At 46.6% G+C, this 12,202-nt stretch overlaps 1 protein-coding gene across 1 annotated transcript in view; it reads left to right on the top strand.

The window, feature by feature from the left end:
• CAPN5 (calpain 5) overlaps positions 1-10,031 on the top strand; it is a 94,302-nt gene extending 84,271 nt beyond the window's left edge. Inside the window, exons 9-13 of the mRNA XM_081197375.1 lie at positions 2,348-2,470; positions 3,612-3,808; positions 5,026-5,147; positions 5,424-5,560; positions 7,068-10,031. Coding sequence (XP_081053501.1) covers positions 2,348-2,470; positions 3,612-3,808; positions 5,026-5,147; positions 5,424-5,560; positions 7,068-7,250 — 762 coding nt within the window. The 3' untranslated portion in view covers positions 7,251-10,031. The remainder of the gene's footprint in view (positions 1-2,347; positions 2,471-3,611; positions 3,809-5,025; positions 5,148-5,423; positions 5,561-7,067) is intronic.
• Positions 10,032-12,202: the final 2,171 nt, after the last annotated feature.

Below are 12,202 nucleotides of genomic sequence, written 5' to 3'. Positions count from 1 at the left end.
GTCTGCAACGACTCAGGTTGCAAAGGGCAAAGAAGGCAGCAGGATTCTCCGCAGCTCACATTCGTTAATAATAATAATAATAATAATAATAATAATAATAATAATAATAATAATAATAATAATTTATTTATACCCTGCCCATCTGGCTGGGTTTCCCCAGCCACTCTGGGCGGCTTCCAACAAAACACTAAAATACAATAACCTATTCAACATTGAAAGCTTCCCTAAACAGGGCTGCCTTCAGATGTCTTCTGGAAGTTTGGTAGTTGTTTTTCTCTTTGACATCTGATGGGAGGGCGTTCCACAGGGTGGGCGCCACTACCGAGAAGGCCCTCTGCCTGGTTCCCTGTAACTTGGCTTCTCGTAGCGAGGGAACCGCTAGAAGGCCCTCGGCGCTGGACTTCAGTGTCCGGGCAGAACGATGGGGGTGGAGACGCTCCTTCAGGTATACTGGACCGAGGCCGTTTAGGGCTTTCAAGGTCAGCACCAACACTTTGAATTGTGCTCGGAAACGTACTGGGAGCCAATGTAGGTCTTTCAAGATGGTGTTATGTGGTCTCGGCGGCTGCTCCCAGTCACCATTCTAGCTGCTGCATTCTGGATTAGTTGTAGTTTCCGGGTCACCTTCAAAGGTAGCCCCACATAGAGTGCATTGCAGTAGTCCAAGCGAGAGATAACCAGAGCATGCACCACTCTGGCAAGACAGTCTGCAGACAGGTAGGGTCTCAGCCTGTGTACCAGATGGAGCTGATAAACAGCTGCCCTGGACACAGAACTGACCTGCACCTCCATGGACAGCTGTGAGTCCAAAATGACTCCCAGGCTGCGCACCTGGTCCTTCAGGGGCACAGTTACCCCATTCAGGACCAGGGAGTCCTCCACACCCACCCACCTCCTTTCCCCAAGAACAGTACTTCTTTCTTGTCAGGATTCAACCTCAATCTGTATAGATTAAGTTTGTAGAGGAAAATCTGGAAAAAAATTAACCGTATTAAGCACATTAAGGATGAGCTATGTAACATGCAATGTAAACAACAACTCTAAGACTAAGAGATGATGAGTAGTGGGAGAGGGAAGTCACATGGGTATATTATTATGTAGTATTCTATATTTTTATTTTATTTTATAATTCTAGTTGTTTTAACCTGCTGGTCACCAATTCTTATCTCCCTGCTCTAATTCTGGCTTGCTTTAATATTGATTGTATTTTGCTATTTTAGCTATTTTTGTATTTGTATTTTAGCTATTTTTAAACCGCTGGTCTATGACCATAATAAACTGATTGATTGATTGAAGGGTGCTGAGTTCCCAGAGTCCCTTTGGAAGGGAAACTGGCTGTGAAACTACCCTAGGAATCGCAAATCTGGGAGAGAAACAGGAGTCTCCTAAGAGCTCTCAGCTTATTAGAAAGTACAGGGCAGGCATAGGCAAACTCGGCCATCCAGATGTTTTGGGACTACACTTCCCATCATCCCTGTTAGCTAGGGTTGATGGGAGTTGTAGTCCCAAAACGTCTGGCAGGCCGAGTTTGCCTATGCTTGGGACTGAGACTGGGGCCAGCTTAAGCAAGGAACGTGAGAACATAGGAAGTTGCCTTATACAGAATCAGACCATTGGCCCAATTAGCTCAGCGTTACCCACACAAGCTGGCAGCAGCTCTCTCCAGGGTTTCAGGCCAGAGATCTATGCCAGCCATGCCTAGAGAACCCAAGGATTCAATCTGGCAGCTTCTGCATGCCAAGCGAAGGCTCTGCCACTGAGCTACACCCCTTTCCGGAGCTCAGGCTGGGTAGAGACAGGGAAACGGCCTGAGACCTCTGTCAAACTGGGAATTCCCCGATTTGTAGCTCAGCCTCTTAGCCAAGTGCGGGTGGCGCTGTGGGTTAAACCACAGAGCCTAGGGCTTGCCGATCAGAAGGTCAGCGGTTCGAATCCCCACGACGGGGTGAGCTCCCGTTGCTCGGTCCCTGCTCCTGCCCACCTAGCAGTTCGAAAGCACGTCAAAGTTCAAGTAGATAAATAGGTACCACTCCGGCGGGAAGGTAAACGGCATTTCCGTGTGCTGCTCTGGTTCTCCAGAAGCGGCTTAGTCATGCTGGCCACATGACCCGGAAGCTGTACGCCGGCTCCATTGGCCAGTAAAGTGAGATGAGCGCTGTAACCCCAGAGTCGGCCAGAACTGGACCTAATGGTCAGGGGTCCCTTTACCTTTACCTTTGCTCTTAGCCAAGAAGGCGCACCAGGGAACGGTGGGCGCTAGAGCCCCTGGCTTGGAGGTTGCCAAGCAACTGCCCCCCTCTCAAAATTAAACCTGTCTCATATTCCATTGCTTTTCTTTCCCGCCCAGTACGTTTTTGACGTGAAGAAAACAGAAGACGAAGTGCTCATTTGCATCCAACAGAAGCCGAAACAGACCAATCGGAAGGAGGGAAAGGGGGAGAACCTGGCTATCGGATTCGACATCTATAAGGTCAGCAGGGTGTGCTTGTGTGAACCGCTGGCCTCTTTCTGCTTCTTGCTTCTCACCGTTAGTAAAAAAATAAAAAAGAAGAACATCAAAAAGATGGATTTATTTTACATTGGATATTCTTAGACTGAAATAATTGTTACAGTGTACATAATAAAAGAAATCTATGATAACTATATAAATATGTATTATTATTAATAATAATAATAATAATAATAATAATAATAATACTACCCCGCCCATCTGGCTGAGTTTCCCCAGCCACTCTGGGCGGCTTCCAACAAAAAATTAAAATACAATAGTCTATTAAACATTAAAGGCCTCCCTAAACAGGGCTGCCTTCAGATGTCTTCTGGAAGTCTGGTAGTTGTTTTTCTCTTTGACATCAGTTGGGAGGGTGTTCCATATTACAGTGGTACCTCGGGTTACATACACTTCAGGTTCCATACGCTTCAGGTTACACACTCCACTAAGCCAGAAATAGTGCTTCAGGTTAAGAACTTTGCTTCAGGATGAGAACAGAAATCGTGCTCCGGCGGTGCAGCAGCAGCAGGAGGCCCCATTAGCTAAAGTGGTGCTTCAGGTTAAGAACAGTTTCAGGTTAAGAACAGACCTCCGGAACCATTTAAGTTCTTAACCCGAGGTACCACTGTATATATAAAAATATAATAACATCACAAAGAATAAACATCAAAAGATAGGGAGAGAGAGAAAAGGAAAGGAAAAACAAACAAACAAACAGCAAAACCGAAAAACTATTAAAAAAAATAAAAATATCAATCGACAGTAAGCAGTGTTCAATATATTCAGATTTGTTGATTTGTTGACTTCCGTCTACACTTTGCTGTTTCAAGTCAACTACAGTATTACTGTTTTTAATCTATGTTTCATTATTTGTCCCCACCTTGGGCTATGAAATTATTTTTCTGTCTGTGAAATGAATATAGACACAGACAAGTGTTATTATTGGGACCAAATTTCATCAAATAATTTTTATGACATTCCCATTCTTCTTTAACCTTATCTGCTGATTGGTAGATAAGGTCCTCTTTTAAAGCCACCTGGGTTGCCTCATGTGGCAGTGAGTTCCGTAGTTTCACACTCTCTTCTTCTTCTTTTCTTTCCTGTGCTTTATTCTGCCCAGGTGGAGCTGAATCGGACATACCGGATGCACACCCTGCAGCCTAAGGTCGCCAGCTCCATCTACATCAATTCCCGCATCGTCTTCCTGAGGACGGACCTGAAGGAAGGGCGCTACGTCATCATCCCCACCACCTTCGAGGCCGGCCACGTGGGAGAGTTCCTCCTCAGGGTGTTCACAGATGTGCCTTCCGATTGCCAGTAAGCTGCTCTCCATGGAGCGGAGGCTTCCTGTAGCCTTTTGACCCTGGCTGGGACCATATTTGCACCTGTCCACCTGCCCACCCAGCGCTTAGTGGGACTCTGATAATAGAGGATTCTTGGAGTTCAGGGGCAAAGTCACTGACGTCTCTCGGGTGTCTTCCCCCTCCTTCCTCTTTGCAGGGAACCAGGTTGGAATTGATTTAAATCAAATCGATTTAAATCATGATTTTAATCACTAGTCAGTATGACTTGATTTAAATCACCAGTCAGTAAGACTTGATTTAATTATTATTATTTTTACAGAAAGTGGATTTAAATCAAATCGATTTAAATCACTAGTCAGTAAGACTTGATTTAAATTTTTTTATATATAATCTTAATATTTACAACCAGATGAAGGTTTCGTTTTTGGAATAATAAATTTTCAGACTTGATTTAAATCATTTTTTTTAAATAATCTTAATATTTACAACCAGATGAAGGTTTCGTTTTTGGAATAATAAATTTTCAGACTTGATTTAAATCTTTTTTTTATATAATCTTAATATTTACAACCAGATGACGGTTTCGTTTTTGGAATAATAAATTTTCAGACTTGATTTAAATCACTAGTCAATAAGACTTGATTTAAATCATATATTTTTTTATAGAAAGACCCATTCTTGCTGGTATAATCTTAATATTTACAACCAGATGAAGATTTCATTTTTGATGGAATAAATTTTCCAAAGAGTAGTTTTTATGGTTTTATCAAAAATTACTGATTTGGTTATACTATTAGAAACACAAAGATAGGTAATTATGAAATTGTTGTTTCTATTTGGACAACTTTTCTGCTGTGCTTGATTGGAAGGAGAAAAATAATCATTTCCTTAAGAACAATTTTAACAACTTATTTAACTAAAACAATAAAATTATAGCACATGTATCCATGTTTGTTAACTGATGTGGTTAAACGATTTTTCCCCCAGAAAAAAAATACTTAGACTGAGTTTTGGCACACATGAAAAACTTTAAACAAACCCTTATTTCCTGACGAATAGCCTATAATGTAACTTAAATAGAAAACTATCTTTAGAAAGATTTCCCTCCCAAAAGCATTTTACTTTAAAAATCTGATTTAAATTTTAAAAATCTGATTTAAATTTTTTTTAAAATCCGATTTTTACTGATTTTTCTTTTTAAAAAATCATTGATTTTTATCCACCCTGTAGGGAGTTGACCCTGGATGAGCCCCCACACACCTGCTGGAGTGGAATGTGTGGCTACCCGCAGATGGTATCTCAAGTCCACGTCGTCTCGGCTTCCGGGCTGAAGAACCAGGATTCGCAAGAAGGTACAGGGCCCCGATCCCACCCCCATTTCCAACCACACCCACGCGACACGCCCGAAATCTGCAGGGGGGGGGGAGGAGGAGGAGAGGGGGCACAACTGTCAACTTTTCCCTTTTCTTGCGAGGAATCCTATTCAGAATAAGGGAATTTCCCTTGAAAAAAGGAAAACGTTGACAGCTAGGAGAGGGGGAGAGTCGCTTCAGAAGAGCAGGGGAGCTTTGGGCTGCTGACAAACTGGACTCGGGGCTTCAGCAACCATTGTCGTCGTTTTAATTCAGGCGTGGACCCCTACGTGATCATTAAATGTGAAGGCGAGAAGATCCGTTCACCGGTGGTGAAAAGCACTGTGACGCCAGAGTTTGATGTGAAAGGCCTCTTCTACCGCAAGAAGCCCGGGCAGCCCATTGTCATTCAGGTGAGGTTTCCTTTATCAAAGGATCATAGTACTATAGCACAGTGTTTCCCAACCTTTTTTGGGCAAAGGCACACTTGTTTGATGAAAAAAATCTCGAGGCACACCACCATTACAGCCCTGTGACGTCAGCGCGCAGCGCCACGCCGGGAGGGACGCACGAAAGTGTAAGTTTCAATTTTTTCCCCTCCCCCTTGCCGGGGAACCTCCAAGCTTTGGGGGTGGGGGGGAGGAGGCAGCAAAGCGAGGCAGGAAGGAGAGCGCGGCTTGGCTGGGTGAGCTTTGGCAGGGGCAGGGAATGAGAGCCGTGAGGTGGGCGCTGCGGACGGAGGCGCTGCCCGCTGAGCTCGCAGGCAGCCAGGCAGGCAGACGGCGAGAGCCCCGCGCTGAGCGGCCTCTCCTCGCCGCCGCCGCCACGCCTCTCGCCGCCCGACTCGCCCGCCTCCCTCCAGGCAACATCTCGCGGCACACCAGGCAACATCTCGCGGCACACTAGTGTGCTGCGGAACAGTGGTTGGGAAACACTGCTATAGCAGGCACATCCACGTGAAGCTGCAGCCAAGGCTGTTCATCCGTGGCACGATTCCACAGAAGTGGCGATGAGCCACAGAATGAATCCAGCTTCCTAAACCTTTAATTTCCATCGCTCTCCTCACCCTCTTCCTTCTCGAACACATTGCTTTCCTAGGCTACTGTAGTTCTTTCAGCTTCTGCTGTGGACTAAGAAGGCTGTTCTTTTTATCGCAGCCTAACCATGTGCAGGGACGCGGGTGGCACTGTGGGTTAAACCACAGAGCCTAGGACTTGCCGATCAGAAGGTCGGCGGTTCGAATCCCGGCGACGGGGTGAGCTCCCGTTGCTCGGTCCCTGCTCCTGCCCACCTAGCAGTTCGAAAGTACGTCAGAGTGCAAGTAGATAAATAGGTACCGCTTCAGCGGGAAGGAAAATGGCGTTTCCGTGCGCTGCTCTGGTTCGCCAGAAGCGGCTTGGTCATGCTGGCCACATGACCCAGAAGCTGTACGCCGGCTCCCTCGGCCAATAAAGCGAGATGAGCGCCGCAGCCCCAGAGTCGGCTACGACTGGACCTAATGGTCACGGGTCCCTTTACCTTTAACTATGTGTAGCTTTTCTCTTCAATCATGAGGGCTAGATGCTTAGTTTTTTAGATTTTGGTTGGTCGAGGTGTGCTAGGTGTCCTAAACATTAGGAAGAACTTCCTGACAGTAAGAGCTGTTCGACAGTGGAATTTACTGCCAAGGAGTGTGGTGGAGTCTCCTTCTTTGGAGGTCTTTAAGCAGAGGCTTGACAACCATATGTCAGGAGTGCTCTGATGGTGTTTCCTGCTTGGCAGGGGGTTGGACTCGATGGCCCTTGTGGTCTCTTCCAACTCTATGATTCTATGATTCTATGATTCTAGGTCCACCATGGATGCGAGCGGATGCACGCAGCCCTGGTCTGTGGGTGTGTTCCTTCTCCGATGGTCCACCAACTTTTGCTTCTCTCCCTCCAGGTCTGGGACCATAATCTTATCAGCGACACCTTTCTGGGCCAGGTGAGCCTTGCAGGTGACCCCAACAACCTCCTGTCGATGCACATCCTCCACCTGGAGGACAAAGGCAGCAAACGCGTCAACGAGCTTCCGGGGACCCTGAAGGTGCAGTTGCTCACCAGCAACGTCCTGACTAACATCTAAAAGAAGCACGGTTCCCTTTGTGCCATCTGTACACCCGATCTCGCAATATGCAGCATATACGTTTATCTGTATCTGTACCTGCATCGTGTACTGTGCATGCCTTCACTTTTAAAAGGGGACCAGCGCGTTCGGTTTTCTTTTGTTTTGATTTTTATACAACGGTGCCTTTTCAAGAAGTGGGAAAGTGTTTTCAAATACAAGTCCCGGGCGTAATTTTACTGCCAGCTCTGGGCCTCTGGGCAGTATAAAGGAGTCCCACTCGGGGCTGTATGTTTACACAGAGAAATCTGTCTCTCATGCGCACATGCGTGGCTGGGGTTGGGCTTTGTACCCAGCCTGGAAAAAAACCACATATTGCCAACCTGGGCGAAGGGCTCATTTCTTAATTCCCATATCCCCGAGGGTGCTGTCCCCAAAGGTGGGAAAAGGCAGGGAGGAGACGAGGCCTCGCTTGAAGGATGCTCGGGAAGAAACACCAGGAATTTGTTGCTTCGATGCTCCCTCCATGCACAAGTTGGGGCAGGCAAATTCTCTGCCCAGGACTTGCATCTGTGCTGTGATTTTGTGGCAGGCCGATAAGTCTGGAAAGTCTCGTACTCTGATTTAGATTTCTGTTTTTTTCTTCCAAAAGAGATCAAGGCTCTAGACCTCATGGGTGCAAACGTGTGAGCAAAGCCAACTGAAATCCCAGAATGCCATATTTCCTGTAGCAGAACGGTGGAGCTTTTAGTGGCTCATGTCTGTCGCACCTACTGAGTAGCAAAAACCCAGAATGCAATTGTACAAAATGAGAGGTGTATATTTAGACAGAGAGTCCATGATTGCCAGAGGTTGCAGAATTGGTTCAGGATTTCAGCTGCGTGGCTACATAAGCATCGCCATTTCCTGGGAAATCCTGAGCAAAAAGGGGGAGGTGGGTCTCATAAAGGGAATATAGAATGGTCTAGATATGCAAGACCTGTTGAAATGTCTCTGTGTGGGAGAGTGGTGGAAAGTTTTTGTATAAAATGCACCGTCTGGAGAAAGTGGACAGGGCGAAGTTTTTCTTCCTCTCTTTTAACTTGAGGACAATTCGATGGATGTAAAGAGATTCAGGCCAGTCAAAAGAAAGTACCGTATTTTTTGCCCTATAGGATGCACTTTTCCCCCTCCAAAAATGAAGGGGAAATGTGTGTGCGTCCTATGGGGCGAATGCAGGCTTTCGCTGAAGCCTGGAGAGCGAGAGGGGTCTGCGCGCACCGACCCCTCTTGCTCTCTAGGCTTCAGGAAGCTATCCGCAAGCCTTGGGAGCCCGCAGGAGTTCCCGCTGGGCTCCCTAGGCTTGCAGATAGCAGCCTGCATCGCGAAACCCGGGGAGAGCAGCGGAGCGCGCCCCGGGCTTCGGGCAGCTCTCCACAAGCCGTGGGAGCCCGGCGGGAAGTCGTGCCGGTCTCCCACGGCTTGCAGAGAGCTGCCTGCTTCCCGAAGCCTGGGGCTCGGGCTTCCCCTGCCTGGGGGGGAAATAATTTTTCTTTATTCCCCACCCCCCAAAAAAAACCAGGTGCGCCCTGTGGGCCGGTGCACCCTATGGGGCGAAAAATACGGTATTTCACACAATGCATAGTTGGAACTACGTAAGTCGCTACTACAAGGTGCGGAGACACCCAGTGACTTGGGTGACTTGCACGTGACTTCCAACAAGCGTTGAACTTCCGTTACCATTTACAGTTACCATAGCAAGCGGTGGTATGGCTGAGTGGTTAGAGCATCTTCCCTGCATTCGGAAGGTCTCGGGTTCTGTTCCCAGGCAGGGCCGAGAAATATCCCTGCCTGAAGCCCTGGAGAGCAGCTGCCAAGTCAGTGTTGACAATACTGATCTAGATAGACCTTCCCATGTTCCTATGCACCCTTGCTCTCGCATACTGCAACCATATGGAACGTGCCTGCTGTTGATTTCAGACGGCATTGTACGTGCAGCAAAACCAGGGCAGTAGAGGGATCACTTCTGTTATGTATTTCCCATATAAGAGACACTCCCTGCTTGTAGAAAACTAGCCTCATGAGCAAGAAGGTCGCTATCTCCCTGGTGTTCTGCGTGCTAGATTTCTATATGCAAGGAAGATTTGATTTTGATTTTTTTAAAAAGGTGATCATTTTGGAGAGCCTTAGCAAAATGTGTTTCTGCATTGAAAAGGGAGGGAATTCCATCTGGAGAATTCAACCACAGATTTAATTCTAGCTTGTGCATTTCAGGGTGGTGTGTTTGTGTGTGTGATGGGAATATTGCCCGTAATAAATAAGCCATAACATCAATAGGGCTTTCAATTTAATCTGTTTATTGGGACCAAAAATACCTTTAGATGTTTACTTTGGGGTTTGTTTGTTTTTAAATAAAAAGAGCGGCTCAAATGTTTATTATTCTAGCCAAAACTTCCTTCGCAGTTTCCGCCCATTCTTTAGGGACATAAGATTTGGGCTTTTGGTACTTGGAAGCTGTCATTTCTTAGTAAAACTGAGATTCGTTTTCAGAGAGGAGAATGACAATTGGGATCGGGCGTGTGATCCATAGGTGATGTTTCTGATTTAAGGCCTGCTGGTTCCATCAGCTGTTTGTACTTTATGAAGTCTTATCACTCGCACTTTATCCAATAAATGCCCCGTGACGTGTATGAATGCAAACTGAGGAAATGTATTATTGAGAAGTTGCAATTTTAGAAAATGTTGAAATTGCCTGGCTGTATGAGATTTGCTATTAAAAGCCAAAAAATGGCTGAGTCTTATCAATAAATTACTTGACTTTGAGTTTTCTTTTTTTCTTTCTTCCCCTCCACGCTTTCACACATCATTTTCACACGCACACAAGAAGAGTGTTTCAAGATGGATGTGTGAATAGGGCTGAGCTAAAATCACCCCCTCAACTTTACAGCACAAGGTTCACATAGATAGCCATGTTGGTCTGACTCAGTCGAAATAAAAAATGTCCAGTAGCACCTTAGAGACCAACTAAGTTTGTTCTGGGTATAAGCCTTCGTGTGCATGCACATGACTTCAGATACACTGAAACAGGAGTCACCAGACCGATTACGATACGATTACGATATCTTTATTGTCATTGTCCCTTGCGGAACAATGAAATTGTAAAACTACATAAAAACTACATAAAACTGCCACAAAACTACACAAAACTACATAAAACTACATAAAGTCTGCATAAAACTACTACAAAACTACATATATATATAGTGGGAGGGTGGGGCGGGGGTTTTCTCTGGAGGGTAGTAGGAGATGGGTGATTGACTCAAAGGGTATGGTAAACCTGCTGATGACTGTAGACCTACAGGAAAAAGCAAGGGATAGTATGCAGATGACCAAAAATAGCTTTAGCACACTCTTCACCACCCTCTTCCTTCTCGAACACATTGCTTTCCTAGGCTACTGTAGTGGTTTCAGCTTCCGCTGCGGACTAAGAAGGCTATTCTTTTTATCGTAGCCTAACCATGTGCAGGGACGCGGGTGGCGCTGTGGGTTAAACCACAGAGCCAAGACTTGCCAATCAGAAGGTCGGTGGTTTGAATCCCCACGACGGGGTGAGCTCCTGTTGCTCAGTCCCTCCTGCTGCCAACCTATCAGTTCAAAAGCACGTCAAAGTGCAAGTAGATAAATAGGTACCGCTCTTGCGGGAAGGTAAACGGCGTTTCCGTGCGCTGCTCTGGTTCGTCAGAAGCGGCTTAGTCATGCTGGACACATGACCCGGAAGCTGTACGCCGGCTCCCTTGGCCAGTAAAGCGAGATGAGCGCCACAACCCCAGAGTCGGCCTCAACTGGACCTAACGGTCAGGGGTCCCTTTACTTTAGGGAAACTAAGGCCTGGGGGCCAGATCTGGCCCAATTGCCTTCCAAATCCAGCCCACAGACAGTCTGGGAATCAGCCTGTTTTTACATGAGTAGAACATGTCCTTTTATTTAAAATGCATCTCTGGGTTATTTGTGGGGCATAGGAATTCGTTCATTTCCCCCCCCCCTTCAAAATATAGTCTGGCCCCCCACAAGGTCTGAGGGACAGTGGACCGGCCCCCTGCTGAAAAAGTTTGCTGACCCCTGCTTTCGCATATGTAATGAGACAAGAATCTAATATCTCTATTCAGACCAAGTCTCTCCATAGTTTTCACTTTAGTGATAAGTTGTAATTCAACAACTTCTCTTTCAAGTCTATTCCTGAAATTCTTTTGTAATAAGACAACTGCTTTGAGATCCTGTACTGAATGTCCTGGGAGATTGACGTGTTCTCCTACTGGCTTCTCTGTATTGTGATTCCCGATGTCAGATTTGTGTCCATTTATCCTTTGGCATGAGGTACACGGGTTGCCTCAGGGTTAAACCACAGAGCCTAGGGCTTGCCGATCAGAAGGTCGGCAGTTTGAATCCCCGCGACGGGGTGAGTCCTGTTGCTCGGTCCCTGCTCCTGCCAACCTAGCAGTTTGAAAGCACGTCAAAATGCAAGTAGATAAATAGGTACAGCTCCGGTGGGAAGGTAAACGGCGTTTCCGTGCACTGCTCTGGTTCGCCAGAAGCGGCTTAGTCATGCTGGCCACATGACTCTGAAGCTGTACGCCGGCTCCCTTGGCCAATAAAGCGAGATGAGCGCCACAACCCCAGAGTCGGCCACAACTGGACTTAATGGTCAGGGGTCCCTTTACCTTTATCCTTTGGCGTAGGGTTTGGCCTGTTTGTCCAATATATACAGCGCTGTTTGCAAAGCAACAGAAAACTCTTCTCTGCATTTCCAGGGATTCTGAGGTGGCCTTCAAACACCTGTAACAGCAACCATGCTCTCTTTCTTCTCAACAAGAATAAAAGTCATAATTTAAAAATGGTTAAAGAGCCCAACCATTGGTTGGGTCCAGTGGCGTAGCGTGGGGGGTGCAGGGGGGGCCGGCCGCACTGAGCGCAACATCTGGGGGTTAGGGTTAGGG

This window comes from Podarcis bocagei (assembly GCF_964188305.1).
Source record: "Podarcis bocagei genome assembly, chromosome: 6".
NCBI lineage: Eukaryota > Metazoa > Chordata > Lepidosauria > Squamata > Lacertidae > Podarcis > Podarcis bocagei.
This window is presented reverse-complemented; position numbering and strand designations above follow the sequence as displayed.